Below are 27,739 nucleotides of genomic sequence, written 5' to 3'. Positions count from 1 at the left end.
GTTCACAGTGTGATTCATTGTGTATCTACAAAAAAGGGACAAAAAATACATATACAAAGCAACGGAACCGAATATTTCACACGCCATCAATTTGAGCAATAAGGTTAGAGTAGAGGGGGGAGAAACCCTGTGTGACAGAAAGGTATCCGGTGTCCCAGATAACGCCAGAATCCATTACTAATCGACAATTCATGGCAATGCTACTTTTCTAGATCATAGCAAATCGCCCATTAAAACTCAAACGGGCATGGTGTATGATCAATGGCATATAATGAAGTCAGAAAAGTACCTTTATAGGTATTCAGCCTGTGATCACCTATTTATAATGTTAGTTATGCCAAAAAACTGGAATAATGAGGGTAATGGGTCCATTTTACAGTTTGAACTAACTATTGTCAGACATGTGGTCCTGACAGTGAGAGGTGCTCTATGGGACCAGTTTCGGATATCTCAAGTGTTGTAGGTTTTGCTGAGGATTTGATGATGTCTAGCCAGCCACACCAACTCTGAGAACTTTGGCACTCCAAAGAGGAACAATAAGGTTGAGAAGTGGTCGCTCTTGAGTGAACCTCACCCCATTGTAGTACATAAGGAGTTATAAAATACACACTATTCTGAAATTAATAATTAATAAATAGCCTAGTTTATGTATCATCGTCTCCTGTTTGGTATACCGAATGGGGTAGGGAGAGACCTCCATTCTCCCAATAAGAGGGTACCAAAAATGGAGCCTTCAGTTATCAGGCATTTATATTGGCTTACATTATCCATGTGCCAAGGGAATAACCCTGGAAGTTTTATTGCAGCATTCGAAAGTCTGAAGGTGCATTTATACGGAAAGATTATTGCAAACGAGTGCTGCTAGGAACGCTCGTTTCACCGTAATCTTGTTGTGTATACAGATTGCCGAAAACGCTAGTTCATTGGGTGAACTGATTAAAAATCATCGCTCTCAGCAGCGCCCCATCCTGTATAAGGCCAAGAACAAAGGCAGCCTACACTCACTGAGCAATCTAGAACAGATCATTCAGTGCACATCGTTTAGCGCGGCCTGCCTGAGTAAACAGGTAATTAAAAGACTGTCAATTGGTAAATATTTACCGATCAGCGGTCATTTAGGCTTAATGCCCACGATGCAGAAATGAAGCAGAAATTTTCCTGAGCATTTCTGCATCTCCTTGGCAGAAAAACGCATGCATTTTTTACATGAGTTTTTGACGCGTATTTGACGCGTATTTGCATGCGTATTTGCCATGCGTTTTTCCAATGTATTGTATAGGCAAATACGCATGTGTAGCACCCTGAGGATTCGGCTGCTACAGGGGTATTGCACCTCAACCCAGAGGTGTGATATTCCACTCCCGGGTAAGGATGGAGTGTGGAACTGAGCTCAGTTAGCTGCATGCACTACACACATCCCATTTCCGAGGGACAGACCGATGGTACTCCCACTAGAGAAATGTGCAGGTACGACAGTGTCTGTTCCTGGCTGGAGTGGGAGGGGGGTGGAACATCCCAGTAGTGTAGGGGCAGATAGGGGGAGCAGCCTGGGTAAAGCTAGGAGCTCATTGGGTGCTGGTCACCTGAGCTCACACATAGAGGGAGTATATAAGGTGGGAACCATCTTAGATCAGGGTCAGTCTGTGAGACGTCAGTCTTTTGTAGAGGTTTGGTCAGTCTGAGAGAGCCTGAGAAGCAGAGAGAGAGGAGAAAGAAGGACCCAGAAGGGGGAGAAGAGGGAACTCCAAGAACCCAAAATTAGATCAGAGGGTGAAGAGTTGGCAACAGGGTACCGGATCCCAAGCTGGTGGAGGCTACAGCACACCTTAGCCAGAGACCGGAGGTCGTGGGCAGGATCTGCCACGACCACCCACTAAATCCACCCGGAAGGCAAACCAAGAATAGGGTCAGGGAACCCAGAGACAAGGGTTTACCAACAAGAGGCCCGAGGGAGCCGGACTTAGGTGGATCCCTGGTGGGGAAGGCCAGAGAGAAGGACAAGTCAGAAAGGGAGCTCAGGACCACGCTCCAGAATCACCTGGGGGTTGGCCGAGTCCAAGACCTGGTGGACGCAGCACGGCTCGGGCGGTCACTTAAGGCCAGAGTGACCACAAGAACAGCAGTAAGTAAAAACCCTGAACTGCACAGCCCGGCTCGGAGTCTTCTTAACATCCACACTGCACCACCACTACCACCATCCTCTACACCTGACCCCCTGAGGCTATACCCCTCCCGTTGGGGGTTATACTACCAGAGCTGCACAAGCACCACCAGCCTCAGCGGACCCTGCTGCAGCGGCGGCCGTATTGACCGCAAATCAACGGGTGGCGTAGTCGACTTAAAAGAACATCTAGTAACATCTATAAGGACTGCCACACACTGAGCTTGACACCCTGGGCACGGACCGGGTCACCGCCACTCGGAGACTACAACCCCCATCTGATCCGGCTCCGGGTATCCCCCAAACAACACTGGCCCAGGGGGCGCGTCACATGCAGAAACGCACAAGAATTGGTCATGTCCATAAATTTTCTGCGAGTAAAATCTGCGCAGAAAAAATACGGACCATGTGCACAGAACTTGCAGAATGTCATAGGAAGTCATGGGATAAGGTATGCAATGCGTTTCTGGAGCGTTTACGCGCTGGAAATACGCACCAAAATACGCACCAAAAACGCATCGTGGGCACACAGCCTTAGTGTTTCCGGTCGGTTCATCTGAACGGACCCTTCTAATTTTGACCGGGCACGTCACTCCTGTAATTGTTAGTATCAAATGAAGCCTCGAAGACCTTTAAATTATTTCATGACCGCAGCGAAGAGCATAGCGTTATAAATACACCATGACAATATGAAACAGTCAGATTTATGGCAGGTAACATTGATTCAAACATCAAGCCCTTGCAGGACTATATCACAGTAGGCACATCTCTCCCGTTTGGAGCTGCACGTAGGATGGGGACTCTTGTGAGAGAAGGCGTAGGATAGAAGTAGAACAGCAGCGGGGTGAGACTTGTTTTTTCTCAGAATACAGTAGAATGATCCAGTGCGGTTTGTGTGAAAATGCACAGCGTACGTGCAGTACTACTTCCTCATCCGTGCACCATTTGCAGACAGCCAGGAAGCCGCCTGGTTTGCATACACAGCATAACCACCCTACAGGTAAATCAGGCTGTGCAGCTCCAGCCAGCACCTGTGCTCTCGCCTCCGACACCCTCTCAAGTCTTTGTTAATGATCTGCAGGAAATGAAAAAGGCACCAAGGGTCTCCAGGGGGGATACTGGAAACCAATCTCGTTAAATGCTTGGCTGCCCTTGTGCTTTCAATGAATAACCTATATTTTATTTAACCAAGGTCGTTCCCAGTGCCTACAGCCTTTGGGGCCAAGAAGTTAAGCATAGCACGGGATAGATTAGTTCTCGGCAGACTGCGGCCTTGCGTAGATCATTTAGAAGAGAGCGATGCGGTTTACATGGCAGGCTTCTCCCTAGATTTTAATAGATTAATCACCAGATAACTTTGTGAATAACTTGTGTTCGTCTTCCTATACCAACATCAATGTCTCGCTTCTCTGAACTTCATTCAGCACATGAATAGATAGGGGGAACAGCCGCACGCACTTGTCATCAAGACTCCATTTATTACATCGCGAAGAATTGTGGAACATCATGTACATCTGACAAACACTGTACACCCATGCCGCCAGCTGGCATCCACAATTCCTAGTACAAATAATATGATTTATTGAGCCCAATAGCGGCATTGTAAGGGACTAATCATGCGTATTAATCACACCCGAAACAGATCTAGGTTGTTTGAATAGCACGGATACTGCTCATGGACACAGGTTACCAGAGAAAGAAATCTGATAAGGGTTGTTTTTTTTCCTAAACTAGATACCATTAGAGTCCATTAAGGAGACATATCATGAAGACACCACAGGCGGCACATCGCATACACTAAATAGCTATTTAAATATAAATATATATCTTCCCATTTACAAGCACTATATAGAAAGATTGGTTTATTTCGTGGGTCTGTGAAAAAACAAGTGACAATCCCTCTCGGTCCTATTATGCTCGTTGTTAAAAGTTGTCACCATGTTAGACTAATATAGTTCAGAAATGAATCACATGTCCTTCCGGCAAGCAGTGTCTGAGATATGTTACTGTAGATATACACTCCTGCAAAGTCTCCATTTTTGCAGTGTTTATAGGAATAATATACAAGGACAACTATTCTTCCGGATATACATGGCGTGTAGGGAGGAAGGACAATGCTACGTTGTTTAATTTAAAACATGAGCCAAAAATTATTCAAACCACAACTACTAGATATAAGCAGAATTTATTCAAAATATTGAGCGCCCCCCAGCTAAAATGTATAAGGCGCTGCCTTACATTGTAGGGGTTTTAGGTTGGTTTCCATACCCGATTATAATGTACAACTGTGGAGTAAATGGTGACGGACGTCACTGTCTTCTATAGGGATTGAAATTCATATGTCTTGACCATCCTCGGACTGGCCCACAGGAGAACAGGAAAATCCTCAGGTAGGCCCCTGTGAAGTAGTGTTGATAAGCAGTGCCATTATACTACAGTCACAATTTACAGGAAAAGGTATTACCTAATCATTCATTAAGCAAGCTAGCCAAGTTAATATTACATAGAAGCCAAAGGATATTTGTGTACTAGGGACAGGTTATTTTTGCATGTAGCTGAACAGTGGACCCCAAGAATCAATGCTACTGGTAGGCCTTTCCCAACCCAGTCCGACACTGGTCTTGACACATAGTAGGAATACTATGGCTATTTTAGACAATTTTAAGAGCTGTTACCCTGACCACCAATCCCACACAACGCATCAACATTATGTAAGGAGAAACAAAGAGTCAAATAAAGCTTCTTGTATGCTTTTCAACCACTCTGCATTCACAAAAATATAATCAATTATGGGTAAAAATACCCCAATAACTACATAGCTGTTTATTCAGAGATACCAACACCAGATCTCAGGGCGTACACCCCATGGATCGATACAATCCAAATCCAAACTTAGATACAAACGCCTACATTAAACAAATATGTATGTACTTCTGGGTGCACATGGGGGTACACTAGTACTCATGGGGGGGCCTGGGTAAATATTTACACTCCTAGTGTAGCACGATAGAAGAAAGGCAACTCTATATTTACTCCAGTCAGTATAGAATTACATCTAAGCCTCCTGAAGAATGTCTAGGGTCAGTTATAAAAAGAACAGCCACAATGCGAAAGGGAACGGAGAGACATAAAGCAGTAAACTGTTATATAATATCTGTGTTACAAATAATACTCCTAAGAGTTATTGATATGTATATTCTCGGTTGTATTTATACCTTTTTAATTGATGCTGGATTTGGGCACGAAATAGATACCTCCATATTGTCTGCACCCCATTATGCTTGTATTAAGATATAAAACGGTTCATGAGTTAGAGAGATGCAGTAAGGTAAAAATAATAGATCTAGATGCTTCAGTTAGGACTTCTAGACCAGCAATACCCCCAGAGGAAAAAAAAACATAAGCAAATTAGCTTTCCGAGAGGGAATAAGCTTGAGGGAGGAGATGGTGCACAGATCTGCAATGGACAGTGGACGAAGAATCTACAGTCCTACGGAAAGCAGAGAAAGGAGAGGAGCAAAAGCACGTGGAAAAGAAATTTGTGCACTTTAGAAGCTGTGCTGATACATGAAACAAGAGTCATGACAGCAGCAATCTAGATAAACACAACTTACTTCCAACCTATATTACAGGGAGAGACAATCTTGCATTCAGGGCCGGCGTCAGCACCCGGCGCACCCGGGCAAATGCCGGGGCCCTGAGCAGGCAGAGGGGCCCACTGGCGGTCGCGCACCCCGCTGGGCTATGGGCGGAGGAGAGCGGTGTCAGCGCCCCCTCCCCTCTCCCCTCCGCTTGCTCAGGGCCCCGGCAGCTGGATACTTACCTCTCCCCGTGCCTCCGCAGATCAGCTGTCTTCCTGCTCTGCGCTCCCTGTGACGTGTGAGGTCAGAGGGCGCGGTGACGTCTTTACACCGCGCCCTCCCCTGAGCCGTCACAGGGAGCGCTGAGCGGGAAGATGCCGACAACGCTGGAGTTCGGACCCGGGCAGCGGGCAGCAGGCAGCGGGCAGCGGGCAGCAGGTGAGGAGAAGGGAGGTGAGTTTTTGATTTTTTTTTTAATGTATGGAGGCATGGGGCATTATAAGGAGAGGGGGGGACATCCTGCATGGGGCATTATAAAGAGGGGGGGTGACATCCTGCATGGGGCATTATAAGGTGGGGAACAGCCTGCATGGGGCATTATAAAGGGGGGGGGGGCAGACTGCATAGTGCATAATGTGGGGGGGAACAGCCTGCATGGAGCATTATAAGGGGGGGGGGCTGTATGGGGCATTATGTGGGGGGGTAACAGCCTGCATGGAGCATTATAAGGAGAGGGGGGGGGACATCCTGCATGGGGCATTATAAAGAGAGGGGGGGGGACATCCTGCATGGGGCATTATAAAGAGGGGGGGTGACATCCTGCATGGAGCATTATAAGGGGGGGGCTGTATGGGGCATTATGTGGGGGGGTAACAGCCTGCATGGAGCATTATAAGGGGGGGACAGCCTGTATGGGGCATTATGTGGGGGGTAACAGCCTGCATGGATCATTATAAGGGGGGGGACAGCCTGTATGGGGCATTATGTGGGGGGTAACAGCCTGCATGCAGCATTATATGGGGACCAGTATCCTGTATGGAGCGTTATAAGGGGACCAGTATCCTGTATGGAGCGTTATATGGGGGCCAGTATCCTGTATGGAGCTTTATATGGGGGCCAGTATTCCGTATGGAGCCTTATATGGGGGCCAGTATTCCGTATGGAGCCTTATATGGGGGCCAGTATTCCGTATGGAGCCTTATATGGGGGCCAGTATTCCGTATGGAGCCTTATATGGGGGCCAGTATTCCGTATGGAGCCTTATATGGGGGCCAGTATTCCGTATGGAGCCTTATATGGGGGCCAGTATTCCGTATGGAGCCTTATATGGGGGCCAGTATTCCGTATGGAGCCTTATATGGGGGCCAGTATTCCGTATGGAGCCTTATATGGGGGCCAGTATTCCGTATGGAGCCTTATATGGGGGCCAGTATTCCGTATGGAGCCTTATATGGGGGCCAGTATTCCGTATGGAGCCTTATATGGGGGCCAGTATTCCGTATGGAGCCTTATATGGGGGCCAGTATTCCGTATGGAGCCTTATATGGGGGCCAGTATTCCGTATGGAGCCTTATATGGGGGCCAGTATTCCGTATGGAGCCTTATATGGGGGCCAGTATTCCGTATGGAGCCTTATATGGGGGCCAGTATTCCGTATGGAGCCTTATATGGGGGCCAGTATTCCGTATGGAGCCTTATATGGGGGCCAGTATTCTGTATGGAGCCTTATATGGGGGCCAGTATTCTGTATGGAGCCTTATATGGGGGCCAGTATTCTGTATGGAGCCTTATATGGGGGCCAGTATTCTGTATGGAGCCTTATATGGGGGCCAGTATTCCGTATGGGGCCTTATATGGGGGCCAGTATTCCTTATATAGGGGCCAGTATTCTGTATGGGGCCTTATATGGGGGCCAGTATTCCGTATGGAGCCTTATATGGGGGCCAGTATTCCTTATATGGGGGCCAGTATTCCATATGGGGGCCAGTATTCCGTATGGAGCCTCATATGGGGGCCAGTATTCTGTGTGGAGCGATTCACCGGTTTCTGAGCTATTGTGGAATTTACAATAGATATCACTCATGTAATGTAAGAAGTGAAATCTTTGCATTGTACTATATATATATATATATATATATATATATATATATATATATATATATATATTTATATTTATTTCTCCGCCGTATCTCTGCATCATGAATCGTGGTATGTGTTAAAGGGGCCACTGAGACTCTTTCGCCCGGGGCCCAGAAAAACCTGGAGCCGGCCCTGCTTGCATTAGACAAATTTTGAAACATGTTACCAATTGCATATGAGGGGCTCTGAAAATGAATAAAGATTAAGATTGCCATGTAGTGTTTACTTTAGCTAATGAAATTGCACTAATAAGTGAAAATCATTTTTTAGATGCCAAAAGGAGTCAATAGCCTATAAAAGGTCATAGACATTGCTTTGAATAAGGCAGATACATCCTGTAGGTGGCACTAGATAGACAGATTTTCTTCCCTTATTTGCAAATTAAGACTGTTACATTACTGTAACCAAATAAGATCTAATCTACTACCAAATGTAACATTCATAAAACACAGTGTTTTACAGCTACTGGTGACAAAGTTCAGGCATTGCAGCAAATGTTACAAATCCTTTCCAGCACAGAGCTAATTCCAATTATGTTACCAAAGCTTGCTTAAGAGGATTCTGAAAGTCTCTGCAAAGTTCAAAATCATTCTGTGTTCTCCGCGTACGCTCGCTGCCTTTCAGCCTTAAAAAGAACACATTTGCTCAAATGTCAAGGAGTTCATTGTGAAACATTGGTTTGTAGTTTACAAGTCTTATGTCTTCCGAGAAATATCCAACACTTCCAGGGACACTGATTAAAAAGTGCAGACATAAGGAGAAGGAATAGTAATCTAGTGTCAATAGCATATCAAGAGTTCCATACAGACTCAGAGCTCTGGGCTCCTGGAATGAGTAATGCCGCATCCAAGGTTCAGTTGCTTCTTGATAAAGTTGTTTCCCTCTTACAAACATCTCACATGGGGGTCAGGGCTCAGAAGTAGTGAATATACTGTAGCCATGATTGGGACGAGATAGTCCACTAGATGTCATCATACAATAGATCAGTTATTAATGGGGCATCAGCATATAAGCGGCAATATGCAGAGCCAAACCAATGAGGAATACTAGATAGCTCATTAAAGAAGTTCTCACATCAAAATTTTTAACCTCTTAATACAGAGCAATCATCATATTATATGGCACTGTGTACTTACAATTGTTCATTTTGCCCTTCTACACAGTTAATTCTACTCTTTTCCATTAGGTCTATGACATCACATGATTAAAAACTGACTAGCTGAATCCTTCTAAGCTCTATGTAGAAACAAGAGGTCAATTTTCCCTGTATAAGTCACTGCAAAAGTCCATAGTAGGGGGAGGAGAGAGCAGCTGGGTCAGGAGTTGAAGAGGGGAATGATTTATGCAGGGACAAAAGACTTCCTGTTTCTACATAGAGCAAAGAAAAGAGAAGAATTAACTGGGTAGAAAGGCAAAATGAGCAATTGTAAGTACAGAGTGCTATATAATATGATGATTGATATATATTAAGAGGATAAAAACTTTGATGGGAATGCTTCTTTAAGCAAATATTGTGCCATTTTTAACAGGAAAGTATGTCAATCTTACATGTAGGATGGGAGTCCAATGGCAGGAGTTTGGGGGATGGTTGCAAGCCTTAAACATGCCTGTATCAGGTTCCTTTGACACTAAACTGCCACTGATTGGTAAATATTATGTTACAAAGGCAGACTGCTCGTTAAGATGAGAACCGAATGATAGTTCAGTGCATAAAGTCACTGTTCTCGGCAGCATGAGTCATGTTTACGTAGAACAGTGTGCTGCAGAGAGCGATGATTAGTAAGCCTGCTTAAAAATTGTTCTGCTCCTTCATCAGTTGACCGGCAGCCTAATAAACACTGAAATATTATCATGAAATGAGTGTTCCTAGGAAGACTGGTTCACAATAATCTGTTCAGTGTAAGTGCACCTTTAGATCTTTATTATCTTCCATCTAATAAATTCTCTGTTGACCTACCTAGAGGGTTGGATTTTTGTGTTTTTCGGCCACTGAATTATCAATATAGGCTACTAATTAGATCTGTGGGGGTCTAACTCCTGGCACCCAATGATTCAGCTAATTGAAATAGTTGTTCTATTCTCTCTAGCTTTACACCCCCTTACTCTTCTTACCAGGCACATATCTATGTATTTTGTAGCGGTTGTGCGGAGTATCGGTCACATTCATTTGAATGGAACGGAGTTGCAGTACAAGGCACAACCACTACAAGATGCACGGAGCTGTGCCTGGCAAACAAAAAGGGGCACAGACCTTTCCAGAGCATTGTGGCCCTTTCAGTCAAGTGACTCGCAAGTGACTGCCAGGTGGCAGACCCCCTTACATCGGATATAGATGACCTATCCTAAAAATAGGCCATTGATATTAAAGTCCCAGAAAATCCCTGTAGGAACCTTCAAGAATTAAGGACTTGGTTGACAAGCTATCATCTTATTAGGAGATAAAGTTTTTGCATTTGCCCTGTCAAGTTGTACTGTAAGGTATAAGGTTGCACTTGCTTCTCTAGCTAACAAAAGATTTAGGTAGGCTTCACCTTCTGCATTTTACAGTCTCTGCACTAAATGCAATTGTTTGACCAGCCTTGGGTTTCTTGACCTGACCTAACCATAAGCTTTTCCTTCAGGTCTGGACAGTGTCAGACTGAAGAACATTGGGCCATCATAGGATTTAATTCTGAGGGCCCACCTTTCTCCCCACTCAAGAGCCCCATAGCAGCAGCAAGGTTTGTACTATGAACTCTCCTGAAGGAGAAGCCAGGGACCACCGGAGGATTCTCTGGTTCTCTGGTGGGCCAGTCCAACCCTGGTCAGTCTATAAAATGTGGTCTGTACATGCAGATGTGTAAAGCCGGCCTACAGGGCTGTGTTTATAGTGGGAGCCATTACATATTGGTATACAAGACAAGATATTTCCGGACACCCCAATATACACCTGAAATGAATGAATTATTGAAATCCAATTCAATTTTTTTACTTTACAATTTTAAAAAAAAAACACAAGTGCAATAAAGTCTGTTATAAAGTTTAATCATTTCATAAGCAAAATGGGAAAGTGTGGCAATCCCCATCAGTTCAGAAGTCTAATAAATCTCTGCAGCTTTGTCACATTCTGTGAAGCAAGAAGCAGGAGGCCAGGGGTGCAGACAATTACATGGAAAGGGTGAAAATTGCTTATTCTTTCCTCATGTTGATCTATTCTTTGAGCATCTGCTCCAAAAGGGAACACATGATAAAGGCACTGTGACACTGTTGGACGTATTCAGAAGGTGTCTATAACATGGCAATTGGTGCCCAACTTTTCTTTTATGTGTGGTAATTGGAAAATACAGCTTTATATAGTCTATTTTTAGAAGATTTGTCCAGAAAAACTCTGTATAGGGGTGCCTAGTATTGCAATAATGCCTTTAAATCTGCCTCAGCCATCAAGGTGCCCAAGTTTTAAAGGGAATCTGTCAGCAGGATCAACCCTCCTAAGCTGTCTATATGGGCATGTAGGTCATAGGAAGCTGAATAAAATGATACCTTGATATCTGCGATCTGATGTGTTATTCCACAAACATCCATGTTTATTTTAATAGGTAAATGAACTGTTAAGATCTATGGGTGGGGGATAGATCTCCCTAAGAATCTGCCTCTAGAACTAATTTTAAATGAAGGTGGGAGTTACCAATGTGAGACATGTAATGACTGACATTGTGCTCTCCTAATCTACATGTCTCACACTGGTAATGCCCCCTTTCATTTAAAATAGGCTATGGAGGATAATTCCTGGGGAGCTCTATGTCCAATAGATCTCAGCAGCTCATTTACATATTAAGAAGAACATGGATTTCAAAGGAATAAGACATCAGATTGCAGTTATCAAGGTATCATTTTATTCAACTTCCTATGACCTACATGCTGATATAGACGGCCTAGGAGGGTTGATCCTACTGACAGGTTCCCTTTAAAAAGAATTTTAATAAAGGTCAGCGCTTGTTATTTATAACCTGCATCCCAAATTAGGCATCTCCTATAATGACTACATAGCCTGCCTTTGCTTGTCTTCTACTATACAAGTATCACACAGAGCCATATCCTTACACCTTCCCAGAATTAAAAGCCTAGAGGCGCACAATATGTGAATTGTGGCAAAGATGGCCATCTTCACTACCAACATCTTTTTTACAAGAAGGACTAGAGCCCCCAATTCATTATCGTTGTTTCTCCATATTTCAGTATTTAGGCCTTATTCTCTATAAGATTTGTGCCATTTTTTAAGTTGTTTTTCTTTTTTTAAGTCTTTTTTTTCTTATTTTTCCTCAACAACTTTGCTTATCCAGCAATTTAAGACAAATTCATCCAATAAAACTTTTTTTGATGCCTTTTTTTGAGTGTTTCTCACTCCAGTCCCCGCCTTAAATATAGTTTCTGCCGGAGTTTTTATTTTGGTGCAGTGGAACACTTGCATGCGATATTTTAAAGGATTTGGGACTTTTTGAACTAAAGAATCTAAAAAAAAAAAAAAAAAAATAAGTTAAAAGACAAAAAGATAATTTTTGACTTTGCACTTGGATGAATTTGGTGCAAAAAAAGTCAACGAATACCAAAATAGCAGAAAAAGAAAAGTGATTTAAAAAAATTTCAAAATGATAAATTGGACCCAAGATGTCAGAAGTATGTAATGAATGATTCAATTACAGGCTGAATAATAAGCCCTGAAGCCCCAACCCCCCACTAATAAACCTAAAAGAGATTTATAAAACACAATGTAAATCCTTTCAGTAGACTTACCAGGCTTACTCCAATTCTGTTACAGGTTAACTAGCGCCTGCAGGTCTGCATTATCACTACCCTACTTGTAAAGTAATTAAAAGCCTTGACATACCAACCAAATGCCTAGCACCATGGTATCTAATGTCTGATAAATGTGCGCCACCGCACTCTGGAATATGCTCTGGTTAATCAGTTCTTAACGAACTCTACGCCACCGTGTGTAAAGTTACAGTGTGTACTGAAGGTTAGCAAATATGTTTCCACTTTAAAGGAGTCCTCTGGTCATTTTTTTGAATTGTTTCTCCTATTGTTAGGATGTATGTATGAGTAATGAGCGCAGTAGTATACTCACCGGTTGTCATCTTCTGCCGTTTTCAGCGGCGCTCTAGTTTCCGATGACCATATTTGTGACCTGCCAAATCACACAGTGTCTTCTGTGTGGCGCAAAGGTTATTTTTTGAATTTTTTCAATGTAAGTCTATGAGACTCAAAACTAGGCTCTCTAGCCTTGTTCGGAATCTCATAGACTTAGGTCACGTTCACATGTTCAGTATTTTACATCAGTATTTGTAGCCCAAAACCAGGAGTGGTGAAAAATGTAGAAGTGGTGACGTGTTATTATACTTTCCCTCTGATTGATCCACTCCTGATTTTGGCTTACAAATACTGATGTAAAATACTGACCAAATACTGATCGTAGCCCCACATTGAGAAAGTGACCTCTGCTCCAAACAGAAAAGCTGTGTGATTCAGCAGGTCACAAACGTGGTCACAGGGCACCAGAGCACCGCTGAAAACGGCAGAAGATGATGACCTGAGACGAGTATGTTAACGCACTCATTACACATACATACATTTAAAAAAAACACCAGAGGGTTCTTTTAAGAACTAAACTGATCTGAGACTGCGAGATTTTTATTCCATGACACAAATAAAAATGCCAGACCTGGCATGTCGCTCTGCACAGGGAGCAAATGTTACCTCTTAGATCTCAGTCTTAAGCCTCTCACCCAGCCAAATCAGATCTCATACTTTGCACTGATGAGGGGCAATACCCCGAAACAGTGTATCTGCAAAATTGAGATTCTGATGTGACTTTTATCCTAAGTCATATTGCAAGGCTTGTTACAGGGTCGATATTGACTTGTAGGATTGCTGCTTCCAAAAGGTGGCACTAGAGTTCAAGTCCTCTTCCTCTCTGAAGAGACAATTTGCATATTTAATTTCCCAGAGTAGCATGGGTTTAAGTCTCCTCATACTGGCATGCCAGACCTGGTATGTCACTCTCCACAAGGAGAAAACTTACCCCTTTGATCACAAATAAAAATAGTATTTTAATGGCATCTGAGTGATTACAGCAAATTGCAGGTGTAAACGCGTCCATTAACCCGCAAAACACTGCCATATATGTTCACAAAATGGATTTACAATGGTATCACGACTCTTGTAAACTAAGAGCTGTAAAACCTTTCATAAAAATTCCTTTGGAACATTCTACAAAGTGAAAGAAAAAAAATTCTTAATAGGATGAATATGAATTCTAAGACATTTTTCTACTAGTGTTAATATTCGGGGCCTACAAAAGCCTCTCAGGCACAGAGCACATGTTAGGAAGGAGGAAACGCTCTGCTCTGAGCCGCCTCATGTCCTTTATGTCACTGAGAGAAAACATGCGTCAGGCAGACTTTGCTTTAGATGCCTCCATTCACATATCAGAGAGTAGTAAGGAGGAGGCCGGCACAGGGCGGGCATAAAGGGGGCTGGTGAGGTAGTAATGAGGGACGTCAGCAGCAGTCAGGACATACGCCTTCCATTTAGAATTTACCACAGCATGTGCCTGCTCCAGGAAGCCTTACACTCAGTTGCATCACAGACTCCATAGGCTTCCAACGCCTCACCACACATGCACCAACTGCTGACCACACATGGACGCCGGATAATATTTTACCAGGCGGCTTACACTATTTAATCACTTTTGCAACATCCATTCAGCCGGGGCAGTGAAGGGATTAACATAATGGGTTATATTTCCACTCGATTTCTAATCTTATTTCATTTGGCCGGAGCCTGTGGGGCCGAGAAGCAATAAAATACCTGCTTGGGGACCTACACAAAAGACATAAAAGAAACATTGGATAGAAATTGCGGAATTTACATTTTCTACCACCTGTGGCTCAAACGTCACACTTTAACCTCACAGATGCCATAATATGAAAAAAAAAGGATATTTTACTTGCATACATATTCCACAGCGCTTTACAGACATTATCATCACTGTCCCCATTGGGGCTCACAATCTACATTCCCTATCAGTATGTCTTTGGAGTCTGCATGGTTTTGCTCCATACTTAAGTTTCCTCCAAACACGGGGAGAACATACAAACTCCTTGTAGATGTTGTCCTTGGTGGGATTTGAACCCAGGTCCCCAACGCTGCAACGCTAACCACTGAGCCACCGTACTGGCATTAAAGAAGATTCAGCGGTTTTCAAAAACTTTTAATTTTTGGATTGTTTAGTACATGCCAGAAAAACTCTATAACATGAGCATGCTACTATCTCACTAATGACTTTAAAAGATATCTAGCTGCGGCGGTTTTGACAATGAAAAACGCCATGAAGAACGCTGCGTATGAAACGAGCTTTGATCAAAGCTGTCGATGTCACTGGCAATGCCTTACTAATCTCAATTTCAGCGTGCCGTAATCTAATCCAGTTTCTAAGGTTTCATAGTACTACTGATGTTTAGGAGATTTATAGCTTCACAATACTCACTATAACCTTTGCTCGCCATAATCTTTGAACAAATGCTAAAGGCAGACACAAAATATTGAGTAATTTGTGCCACGTTGTGACATTTTTTTTTCATTGTCTCACAGACATAATTGAAGAAATGGCAATTGTTTCTTCCCAAAATCTCAATAATGGTGATTAAAGGTGCATTTACACGAGCGCGTTCTTAAGATGCTCACTTAGCGATTACAGTGTAAACAGGCTACCGCTCAGCCGATGAACAAGCAAAGAAATGATCGTTTGTGCTGCATAAAAGATCATCACTCTCGGCAGCACATTGTCCAGGATTTGCACGGTCGAGAACAATGGCAGCCTATGCACAATCTATTTCAGATCATTCGATGTGCATCATTTAGCGCAGTCTGCCTGTGTAAACAGGCTATTAAACGACTGCCAACTGGTAAATGCTTACCGATCGGTGGACATTTAGTGCCACTGGTTGGTCTGTGTATATGCGCCCTAAGAGTAATTTATTCTATATAGTTTATTAAAGTGAACTGTCCATATGAAGGGTGAATATTCATTCCCAGGCTGCATTCACCACGTACAGTTTAAGCCCACTTTTTTTTTTTGCATGTTTGCCACGTGATTTGGGAAAAAAAGTGTTTAGTCATTTTTACCCAGCAAAAATTTGACTAACCTTTGAGAAGGTAATAAAGGACAAATAGACAATCTATTTGTGACACTGTCCCACTCTCTATTGATAGTGACAAATGCTGTCTTAACACATTTGGTCTTTGTTCTTAAACTTTATTCTTTCCATGCAATTATCTAACCTCGGCTTTAAATGAAATCTGTCACCAGGTTTTTACTATCACATCTGAGAACAACATGATATAGGGACAGAGACCCTGATTTCAGTGACGTGTCACTTATGGTGCTGCTTGGTGCAGTTTTGATAAAATCACGGTTTTATCTGCTGCAGATCAACCAGTTCTCTGAATGCTGAGCCCTGTATAACACCACCCACATCAGTGATTGGTAGCTTTCTGTGTACACTGTGCATAGGCAGAAAGCTGCCAATCAGTGGTGGGGGTGGGGTTACACAGAGCTCATGAATATGGAGGACTATATAGCAGCAGGTGTACTAGTCCTAAAGTGATAATCTCCTGCTGATAAAACTGTGATTTTATCAAAACTACAGCAAGAAGCCCAGTAAGTGATTTATCGCTGGAATCAGGGTCTCTGTCGCTACGGTATGCTGCTCTCAGACTAGATTTGAGCATATCCATAATTGCTTTCAGCTAAAAGTGGCATCCTTTGTATTGGCCAGTATAGATCTGTTCCAACCAGAAGAGAAAGAGCTTTACACAAGTATCAACTTGAGAGCCGGATCCGTCTAGATGGAGTAAGATGTTACTTGGGCCCGGCTGCTCGATATGATTCATGCAGTCCTGTCTCCATCCATTATAAATGTCAATATAGCAGGATGTCACAGAATATAATAATAGCCCGCAGCAGGCTGCATCACACACATGCACAGAACACCTCGGTTTCGTAACTCCTAGTCTGCAGCGATGTTACGAAATGGACAGTAGTGAAGCTAACACGGCAATTCCTGCCGCAGACCCCAGGACATTGTCACCCGCTACGGACAAAGTGCAGACTGGACCAGCAGAACAGTGTGTACCCTGCCATTATGTAACATGCCTGGTGCAAGCTCTGTCTGTGCAAGGCAACACCACCCCTAGTCTTATGGGGAATCGCTGTCATATGCAGCAGAGCTGACTTTGTTACTTAACTATTTCACCGTGATAACTCTTGGACTAAGGACTCAGCAGGATAACTTGCAGTCCCATGTAAGCAGACAGATAACAGTGAAGATTTCGGCTCTGCTGCACCTATAAGGTGGCCTGAAGTCAGCAGTATGGGAACCTGATAGGGTCTCCACATTGGATACACTTTTCTTCTAGACTGACACACAAGGGCACAGCATGAATGACATGACGATGTGATTGGCGCGATTGTCACAGATTATTGACACATTGATTGATACGTTACTCCATTTTTATTTACAGATTTCACCATTTTGGGGGGATAACTAGCAACATTGCTGGAATTTGGGGGTCAGGCTGGGGGGGGGATCTAAACAGATAATATTAATGACATGTAATGCAATGGAAATGGCAGGGTTAAACACGATAGATGGTTTAATATTATGAGGCAATAGTAATGATCTGTGCATCTGATTATCCTGACTTCTACAGACTGGCACAGTGCCCATCACCAGCCAGAGAGGAAATAGCAGATCACTTCTTACACTAGCAGCAGATCCCAGCTACATACATATATACTGCCTGCACTAATCCCAATCTGCACTGTACAGCCAGCGGGCATAATCCATGCCCAGAATGATGCAAGACAGCAAGCCCACCGTCCGTATACCAGGCAGCCCACCGTCCGTATACCAGGCAGCCCACCGTCCGTATACCAGGCAGCCCGCCGTCCGTATACCAGGCAGCTCGCCGCCCGTATACCAGGCAGCACGCCGCCCGTATACCAGGCAGCACGCCGTCCGTATACCAGGCAGCTCACCGCCCGAATACCAGGCAGCACGCCGCCCGTATAACAGGCAGCACGCCGTCCGTATAACAGGCAGCACGCCGTCCGTATAACAGGCAGCACGCCGTCCGTATAACAGGCAGCACGCCGTCAGTATAACAGGCAGCACGCCGTCAGTATACCAGGCAGCACGCCGTCCGTATACCAGGCAGCACGCCGTCCGTATACCAGGCAGCACGCCGTCCGTATACCAGGCAGCCCGCCGTCCGTATACCAGGCAGCCCGCCGTCCGTATACCAGGCAGCTCGCCATCCGTATACCAGGCAGCTCACCGCCCGTATAACAGGCAGCACACCGCCCGTATAACAGGCAGCACGCCGTCCGTATACCAGGCAGCACGCCGTCCGTATACCAGGCAGCACGCCGTCCGTATACCAGGCAGCACGCCGTCCGTATAACAGGCAGCACGCCGTCCGTATAACAGGCAGCACGCCGTCCGTATAACAGGCAGCACGCCGTCCGTATACCAGGCAGCACGCCGTCCGTATAACAGGCAGCACGCCGTCCGTATAACAGGCAGCACGCCGTCCGTATAACAGGCAGCACGCCGTCCGTATACCAGGCAGCACGCCGTCCGTATACCAGGCAGCCCGCCGTCCGTATACCAGGCAGCCCACCATTCGTATACCAGGCAGCCCGCCGTCCGTATACCAGGCAGCCCACCGTCCGTATACCAGGCAGAACACCATCCGTATACCAGGCAGCCCACCGTCCGTATACCAGGCAGAACACCGTCCGTATACCAGGCAAAACACCGTCCGTATACCAGGCAGAACACCGTCCGTATACCAGGCAGAACACCGTCCTTATACCAGGCAGCCCACCGTCCGTATACCAGGCAGCCCACCGTCCGTATACCAGGCAGCCCACCATCCATATACCAGGCAGCCCACCATCCATATACTTGCTCTGTGCAGCCACATGGACACGGGATTGCGAAAGGGAATGATAGCACAGTCTCCCATAGGCAGCGGCCGGCTACACGCCCCCTCCAGCACCGCATGCTTCATCCTTCCAGCCGCATGGGTAACCGGGCACCCCGTGCCACACAGCGCACACTACATGGGCACCCGGCAGCCGGGCACTGTAGAGCCCATGCTCCGTGCCCCGGGGGAACCCGCGATCGCTGTGTGCTCCACGTGTCAGGTGACGGGGAATGAATGAAGTTGACAGCCCGTGGGGGCACTGCAGGCGAGCGGGCATCTCAGTGCCAGGGTGGCACACAGGTAGGGAGACACTTCAGTGCACGTGTTGGCAGTGATGTGGAGGAACTAAGGGGAACACGTGAGGAAGGAGATTAGGGGGATGCCCTCCAGAAAGGGGGCACGATGTACTCCTGGCATGTGGGGGGCACAGGAGGCGTATGGTGCACGTGGTGGGCACTAGTGGAGCATGGTGCACTTCTGGCATGTGGAGGGCACTGGAGCAATAAGGTGCACACCACGCATCTGGGGGGCAGCAGAGTGGGGTGCATGCCCATATTCTGGGGGGTAAGGGGCATATTGTTATAACAGGAATTAATGCCAGCATGGAAAATGTGCACATGAAGCAGGATGCAAAAACTGGGGTGGCTAAAGAAAACTGGGGGGTTCCACCTGTCACTCCAAATGCACTTTCTGTCAGCACCCATCACTGCCTCCATCCCAAGAGCCCAAACCTGTGCCCAAGGGGGGCTGCTCTTACCGGGCTGTCAGTCAGGTAACTAAACACGAAGGACTCCAGCGCTTCATCCAGCAGTGTGCTGCAGTCCGCCATCTTCAGCGAGTGCAGCTCCAGCCTGAGAGCAGAGAGCTCACAGAGAAGAAGGAGGAGGAGAGGGAGGAGAGCCGGCATAGGGGAGGGCTCAGGGCTGGGGAAGAGGGCACACTGACGGAACGGCTCCAGGGCATGGAGCCCCACACTACCCGGCCGGGGCTGCAGCTATTGGTGCAGGACAGCGAGCCCCCAGCTGCTTCAGAACCTCCTGTACAGAAGAGAGGCATTTATACTGACACTGCAGCTGACGTAGAACCTCTTCTGTACTAGATGTGTGTCTAAGGAGCAGGATGGTATATATAATACACTACACCATACAGTACAGGGGTCGTGCTGTATATGGCAATCACAACACTTCAGCTGCTGCAGAACCTCCTGTAGAGAAGAAAGGCATTTATACTGACACTTCAGCTGATGTAGAACCTCTTCTGTACTAGATGTGTGTATAAGGAGCAGGCTGGTATATATAATACACTACACCATACTGTACAGGGGTCGTGCTGTATATGGCAATCGCAACACCTCAGCTGCTGCAGAACCTCCTGTAAAGAAGAAAGACATTTATACTGACACTTCAGCTGATGTAGAACCTCTTCTGTACTAGATGTGTGTATAAGGAGCAGGCTGGTATATCTAATACACTACACCATACTGTACAGGGGTCGTGCTGTATATGGCAATCACAACACCTCAGCTGCTGCAGAACCTCCTGTAAAGAAGAAAGGCATTTACAATGACACTTCAGCTGTTGTAGAACCTCTTCTGTACTAGATGTGTATATAAGGAGCAGGCTGGTATATATAATACACTACACCATACTGTACAGGGGTCGTGCTGTATATGGCAATCACAACACCTCAGCTGCTGCAGAACCTCCTGTAAAGAAGAAAGGCATTTACAATGACACTTCAGCTGTCGTAGAACCTCTTCTGTACTAGATGTGTATATAAGGAGCCGGCTGGTATATATAATACACTACACCATACTGTACAGGGGTCGTGCTGTATATGGCAATCACAACACCTCAGCTGCTGCAGAACCTCCTGTAAAGAAGAAAGGCATTTACAATGACACTTCAGCTGACATAGAACCTCTTCTGTACTAGATGTGTGTATAAGGAGCAGGCTGGTATATATAATACACTACACCATACAGTACAGGGGTCGTGCTGTATATGGCAATTGTAGCACCCTGAGGACTCGGCTGCTACAGGGGTATTACACCTCAAGCCAGAGGTGTGGTATTCCACTCCCGGGTAAGGATGGAGTGTGGAACTGAGCTCAGTTAGCTGCATACACTACATACATCCCATTTCCGGGGGACAGATCGACGGTACTCCCACCAGTTTATGTGCAGGTACGATAGTGTCTGTCCCTGGCTGGAGTGGGAGGGGGTGGAACATCCCAGTAGTGTAGGGGCAGATAGGGGGAGCAGTCTGGGTAAGGCTAGGAGCTCATTGGGTGCTGGTCACCTGAGCTCACACATAGAGGGAGTATATAAGGTGGGCACCATCTTAGATCAGGGTCAGTCTTTTGTAGAGTCAGAGGAGCAGAGCAGAGAAGCTCAGCCAGAAGGGCTGACAGGGAGTTGTGGTTCCGGCTGGGCCCAGCTCCAAGGCCAAGTCTGAGAGAGAGAGAGGAGTCAGAAGGACCCAGAGAGAAGAAGAAGGAACCCCAAGACCCCAGAATACAAACAGCAGGGTGAAGGGTTGGCACCCAGGGTACCGGATCCCAAGCTGGTGGAGGCCACTAATCCTCAGCCAGAGACCGGAGGTCGTGGGCAGGATCTGCCACGACCCTCACCAAATCCACTAGAAAGGCATACCAAGTATAGGGTCAGGGAACCCAGAAGAGGTGTACCCACCAAGAGACCCGAGGGAGCCGGCCATAAGTGGATCCCTGGTGAGAACGGCCAGAAGAGAGGGAAAGTCAGACAGGAGCTCAGGACCACGCTCCAGAAATGCTTGGTGGTTAGCCGAGTCCAGGACCTGGTGGACGCAGCACGGCTCGGGTGGTCGCTTCAGGCCAGAGTGACCATAAGAACACCCGTAAGTAAAAACCCCTGAACTGCACAGCCCGACTCTGAGTCTTCTTGCCTAATCATCCTGCACCTGCACAACCACCATCCTCTACATCTGACCCCCTGAGGCTATACCCCTCCCGTTGGGGGTTATACTACCACAGCTGCACACATACCAACAGCCTCAGCGGACCCTTCTGCAGCGGCGGCCTTTTGACCGCAAATCAACGGGTGGTGTAGTCGACACTAAGGACCTTTAACAACATCTGTAAAGACTGCCACACACTGAGTTTGACACCCTGGGCACGGACCGGGTCGCCGCCACTCGGAGACTACAACCCCCATCTGATCCGGTTCCGGGTATCCCCAAACAGCACTGGCCCAGGGGGCGCGTCAACTTTGGCGTAGTCGGCAGGATTTCGTGCCCGCAACCACCGGGTACTGCGTGCCTGAAGAAAAGTTCAAATTTACCTCAAGAAGAAGTCTCCCGCCGGTTCCAGAGGGTCCCCGCCATGGGACGCCATCACGGATCGTTTCCCGCCGGTTGCCCGCCATCTGCAGCTTTTTCCCGCCATCCACGGAGTTTCCCGCCACTGGGAGACGATTCCCGCCATTTCCAGAAGATTTCCCGCCTTGGAAGAGCGGACGCCATTATGGGCGTGCCAGAGGGTGGCAAGAGGCCACCTCCCATCGTGGGCCAGGATCGGAAATGGCGCCAAAAGTGGAAACCGCCCCCACCAACAGAGACTGTGATGATTGATATGTCCATCAGCGTGAGAGAACTGCCCCTGGAACTGACAATCACAAAGTTGCCCCGGGACCACCTTCAATGTGGGCGGAGACAGAACAAGAGAGCGAAGATGGGTGCAGCCTGGAAGAGTCTGGAGAGAGCGCACCCGGAGACAAGAAGTCTGGAGAGGACTCCGGAGAAGTCGTACCCGGAGATGGAAGGAGAGTCAGGCAGCACCGACCCTGTGGTCAGGAGCCTGCTGCAAGCAACAACCCCACTAGGCTTAGTGGAGATCCTGGCACAGCTCCCCCGAGACCGGGAGTGTGCGCAGACCGCGCTGGAGCGCCTCGCATGGAGGATGGCCCAGGTGCAGCGAGAGACGCTGACGGAGTGGAGCCGAGAGATGGCCCTGCAGGCAAGAACCTGCCAGCGAAGCACGCCACCCGAGACGAGGAGACAGACCGCCTCTGAGGATGGTGCAGGAGGAGTGAAGGCCGGAGACGGCGCCGAGAAGGGAGCTGGACAGATGGAGGCAGGTAAAGGGGACGTCACTACCCCGAGCCGAGAAACCGCGTGCCTGCCCCAGCTCCCCGTCGCAGAGCCCGAAATTCCCCCTGCCGTGCCCGTCGCTGCATCGTCACCGCTCCAGACAAGGCCTCAAGCAGAAGCCGCGGCCGCGACCCCTGTGACGTCACGCGCCTCAACCCTGAGCGCGGCAAAGCAGGAAACACCACCGGCCTGGTCGCAAGGTCCAGTACCCCCGGGCGCCGCAGTACCAACAGCGCCCTCTACCTCCACTGAGCCACCGGCCTGGTCGCTGGGCCAAGTAACCCCGGGCGCCGCCGTCTTCACGGTGCCCTATACCTTCAGGGTGCCCCAAGCCTGGTCGCAAGGCCTGGCGAACCCGGGCGCCGCTACCACCACCGCGCCCTCAACATCTAGAGTGCCGCACCTGGGTGAAGACTTGTTTGCCCAGCACACGTGCCCGGATGGGCAGCCCTTTGTGTGGCCACCGGAGTTCCACCATCCCCGACTCCGGAAAGAAAGACCCCTAGATGAGCCCCTGATTCCGGTTCCGAAGCCCGTTAAGATCACCCCACTCTCGTTGGAGGAAGCGCAGTTTGCGTGGGACCCCACCGGAGGAGACCTCATGGGATTCACCCAAGAGACTCGGGCAGCCGCAGCTGAGCGTGCGGAGTGCTGCCGGCAGCAGTTAGAGGTCTTTGACCGGGAGCGAAGAGAGAGGCGGGTCCGAGAGCAGCGGCTGCAGGAACAGAGTGCAGAGCAGAAGAGCCGGACCAGGAGGAACCCCCGTGCAGCCCACGGTCCCCGTGCCACCGGGACTGTAATTAAATTCCAACTGCAGCACGGATGGGGTTTCATCAGGGATCACCACACCCCCGGCGACGTCTTTGTGACCAGAAGAGACGTGGAGTCCCATCTGCCGGAGGGACACAGAGGTCGTAACCTATATGTAGGGGACGAGGTCACGTTCACCCGGCACAAGTGTGCCAAAGGACCCTACGCCCTCCATGTACACCGGCTGACGGAGGAGGAGCTACGGTGTGAAGAGGAGCAAGAGGATCCAGACGGGTCTGAAGGAGGAGCAGGAGTACGCCGTCATTAAAGTACGGTAAAGAGACTGTATATAGTTGCCCGTCAGGGTATGAGAACTGTTACTGCTGCTAGTTAAAATATAGTCCCCGTTGGGACCAGCAAATTGAACTGAAACCCGTGTGTCCCTATTCACACTGGCCGAGGACTGAGAGCGGCCATATCCCCTTGTATATAGTTGCGCTTTTAAAGGCGCCCTCTACCGGTTTTATAGGAAAGCTGTGTTTTTCTTTCCAGAAGAGACTGTTGCACTTTACCCGGTCACAAGTTGCACCGTGGCCGGAGGAACAAGAGTGTTATTTATGAAAAGCTTTATATGAAAAGTTTACTGATGATAATGTTTTATATGTTTATGTTTTATGAAAAAAAAGATTGTATGTTTATGGATGTTTATTCTCTTACAGCCCGAGGACGTGCTGTGATTTACCAGGGGGGAATGTAGCACCCTGAGGACTCGGCTGCTACAGGGGTATTACACCTCAAGCCAGAGGTGTGGTATTCCACTCCCGGGTAAGGATGGAGTGTGGAACTGAGCTCAGTTAGCTGCATACACTACATACATCCCATTTCCGGGGGACAGATCGACGGTACTCCCACCAGTTTATGTGCAGGTACGATAGTGTCTGTCCCTGGCTGGAGTGGGAGGGGGGTGGAACATCCCAGTAGTGTAGGGGCAGATAGGGGGAGCAGTCTGGGTAAGGCTAGGAGCTCATTGGGTGCTGGTCACCTGAGCTCACACATAGAGGGAGTATATAAGGTGGGCACCATCTTAGATCAGGGTCAGTCTTTTGTAGAGTCAGAGGAGCAGAGCAGAGAAGCTCAGCCAGAAGGGCTGACAGGGAGTTGTGGTTCCGGCTGGGCCCAGCTCCAAGGCCAAGTCTGAGAGAGAGAGAGGAGTCAGAAGGACCCAGAGAGAAGAAGAAGGAACCCCAAGACCCCAGAATACAAACAGCAGGGTGAAGGGTTGGCACCCAGGGTACCGGATCCCAAGCTGGTGGAGGCCACTAATCCTCAGCCAGAGACCGGAGGTCGTGGGCAGGATCTGCCACGACCCTCACCAAATCCACTAGAAAGGCATACCAAGTATAGGGTCAGGGAACCCAGAAGAGGTGTACCCACCAAGAGACCCGAGGGAGCCGGCCATAAGTGGATCCCTGGTGAGAATGGCCAGAAGAGAGGGAAAGTCAGACTGGAGCTCAGGACCACGCTCCAGAATTGCTTGGGGGTTAGCCGAGTCCAGGACCTGGTGGACGCAGCACGGCTCGGGTGGTCGCTTCAGGCCAGAGTGACCATAAGAACACCCGTAAGTAAAAACCCCTGAACTGCACAGCCCGACTCTGAGTCTTCTTGCCTAATCATCCTGCACCTGCACAACCACCATCCTCTACATCTGACCCCCTGAGGCTATACCCCTCCCGTTGGGGGTTATACTACCACAGCTGCACACATACCAACAGCCTCAGCGGACCCTTCTGCAGCGGCGGCCTTTTGACCGCAAATCAACGGGTGGCGTAGTCGACACTAAGGACCTTTAACAACATCTGTAAAGACTGCCACACACTGAGTTTGACACCCTGGGCACGGACCGGGTCGCCGCCACTCGGAGACTACAACCCCCATCTGATCCGGTTCCGGGTATCTCCAAACAGCACTGGCCCAGGGGGCGCGTCACAATCACAACACCTCAGCTGCTGCAGAACCTCCTGTAAAGAAGAAAGGCATTTATACTGACACTTCAGCTGACATAGAACCTCTTCTGTACTAGATGTGTGTATAAGGAGCAGGCTGGTATATACAGTATAATACACTACACCATAGAGTACAGGGATCGTGCTGTATATGGCAATCACAACACCTCAGGTTCTGCAGAACCTCCTGTAGAGAAGAAAGACATTTATACTGACACTTCAGCTGCCGTAGAACCTCTTCTATATTAGATGTGTATATATGGAGCAGCCTGTGCTGAATATAGCAATCACACCTCAGCTGCTGCAGAACATCCTACATGAATCTCTTATATACAGAGCTCTATAACAAACTGCATTGTACATTATATGGGTTCTGTATGTGGAAATCATAGCACCTCAGCTGCTGCAGAACATCATATATGGCTCATCTATATGCAGAGCTGGTTCTGTATATAACAATTATGACAACTCAGCTGGTGCAGAACATCATATATGACTCTCCTATATACAGAGCTGTAGATTCTACTGTACATTATATGGGTTCTGTATGTAGCAATCTTCACACATTAACTGCTGCAGCACATCATATATGGCTCATCTATATACAGGGCTATAAAATAAACTGCACTGTACATTATATGGGTTCTGTACGTAGCAATTATAGCACATCAGCTGCTGCAGCACATCATATGTGCCTCATCTATATACAGGGCTATACAGTTATATGAAAAAGTTTGGGCACCCCTATTAATCTTAAGCTTAATGTTTTATAAAAATTGGTGTTTTTGCAACAGCTATTTCAGTTTGATATATGTAATAACTGTTGGACACAGTAATGTTTCTGCCTTGAAATGAGGTTTATTGTACTAACAGAAAATGTGCAATCTGCATTCAAACAAAATTTGACAGGTGCATAAGTATGGGTACCTCACCAGAAAATTGACATTAATATTTAGTAGATCCTCCTTTTGCAAAAATAACAGCCTCTAGTCGCTTCCTGTAGCTTTTAATGAGTTCCTGGATCCTGCATGAAGGTATTTTTGACCATTCCTCTTTACAAAACAATTCCAGTTCAGTTAAGTTTGATGGTCGCCGAGCATGGACAGCCCTCTTCAAATGATCCCACAGATGTTCAATGATATTCAGGTCTGGGGACTGGGATGGCCATTCCAGAATATTGTAATTGTTCCTCTGCATGAATGCCTGAGTAGATTTGGAGCGGTGTTTTGGATCATTGTCTTGCTGAAAGCTCCATCCCCTGCGTAACTTCAACTTTATCACTGATTCTTTAACATTATTGTCAAGAATCTGCTGATACTGAGTGGAATCCATGCATCCCTCAACTTTAACAAGATTCGCGATGCCGGCATTGGCCACACAGCCCCAAAGCATGATGGAACCTCCACCAAATTTTACTGTGGGTAGCAAGTGTTTTCCTTGGAATGCTGTGTTTTTTTGCCGCCATGCATAGCGCCTTTTTGTATGACCAAACAACTCAATCTTGGTTTCATCAGTCCACAGGACCTGCTTTCAAAAAGAAATTGGCTTCTCCAAATGTGCTTTTGCATACCTCAGCCAACTCTGTTTGTGGCGTGCTTGCAGAAACGGCTTCTTTCGCATCACTCTCCCATACAGCTTCTTCTTGTGCAAAGTGCGTTGTATAGTTGACCGATGCACAGTGACACCATCTGCAGCAAGTTGATGCTGCAGCTCTCTGGAGGTGGTCTGAGGATTGTCCTTGACTGATCTCACCATTCTTCTTCTCTGCTTTTCTGATGTTTTTCTTGGCCTGCCACTTCTGGCCTTAACAAGAACTGTCCCTGTGTTCTTCCATTTCCTTACTATGTTCCTCACAGTGGAAACTGACAGGGTAAATCTCTGAGACAGCTTTTTGTATCCTTCCCCTGAACAACTATGTTGAATAATCTTTGTTTTCAGATCATTTGA

At 47.1% G+C, this 27,739-nt stretch overlaps 1 protein-coding gene across 2 annotated transcripts in view; it reads right to left on the bottom strand.

Moving 5' to 3' along the window:
• PPARGC1B (PPARG coactivator 1 beta) overlaps window positions 1-19,834 on the bottom strand; it is a 137,109-nt gene extending 117,275 nt beyond the window's left edge. For both annotated transcript variants that reach the window (XM_073651341.1, XM_073651342.1), the window contains exon 1: window positions 19,670-19,834. In XM_073651341.1, coding sequence (XP_073507442.1) covers window positions 19,670-19,819 — 150 coding nt within the window. In that variant the 5' untranslated portion in view covers window positions 19,820-19,834. The remainder of the gene's footprint in view (window positions 1-19,669) is intronic.
• Between the last annotated feature and the right edge of the window lie 7,905 nt (window positions 19,835-27,739).

The sequence above is a fragment of the Phyllobates terribilis genome, unplaced genomic scaffold (assembly GCF_046119375.1).
Source record: "Phyllobates terribilis strain yellow unplaced genomic scaffold, ASM4611937v1 Scaffold_11__3_contigs__length_659146591, whole genome shotgun sequence".
Taxonomy (NCBI): Eukaryota; Metazoa; Chordata; class Amphibia; order Anura; family Dendrobatidae; genus Phyllobates; species Phyllobates terribilis.
This window is presented reverse-complemented; position numbering and strand designations above follow the sequence as displayed.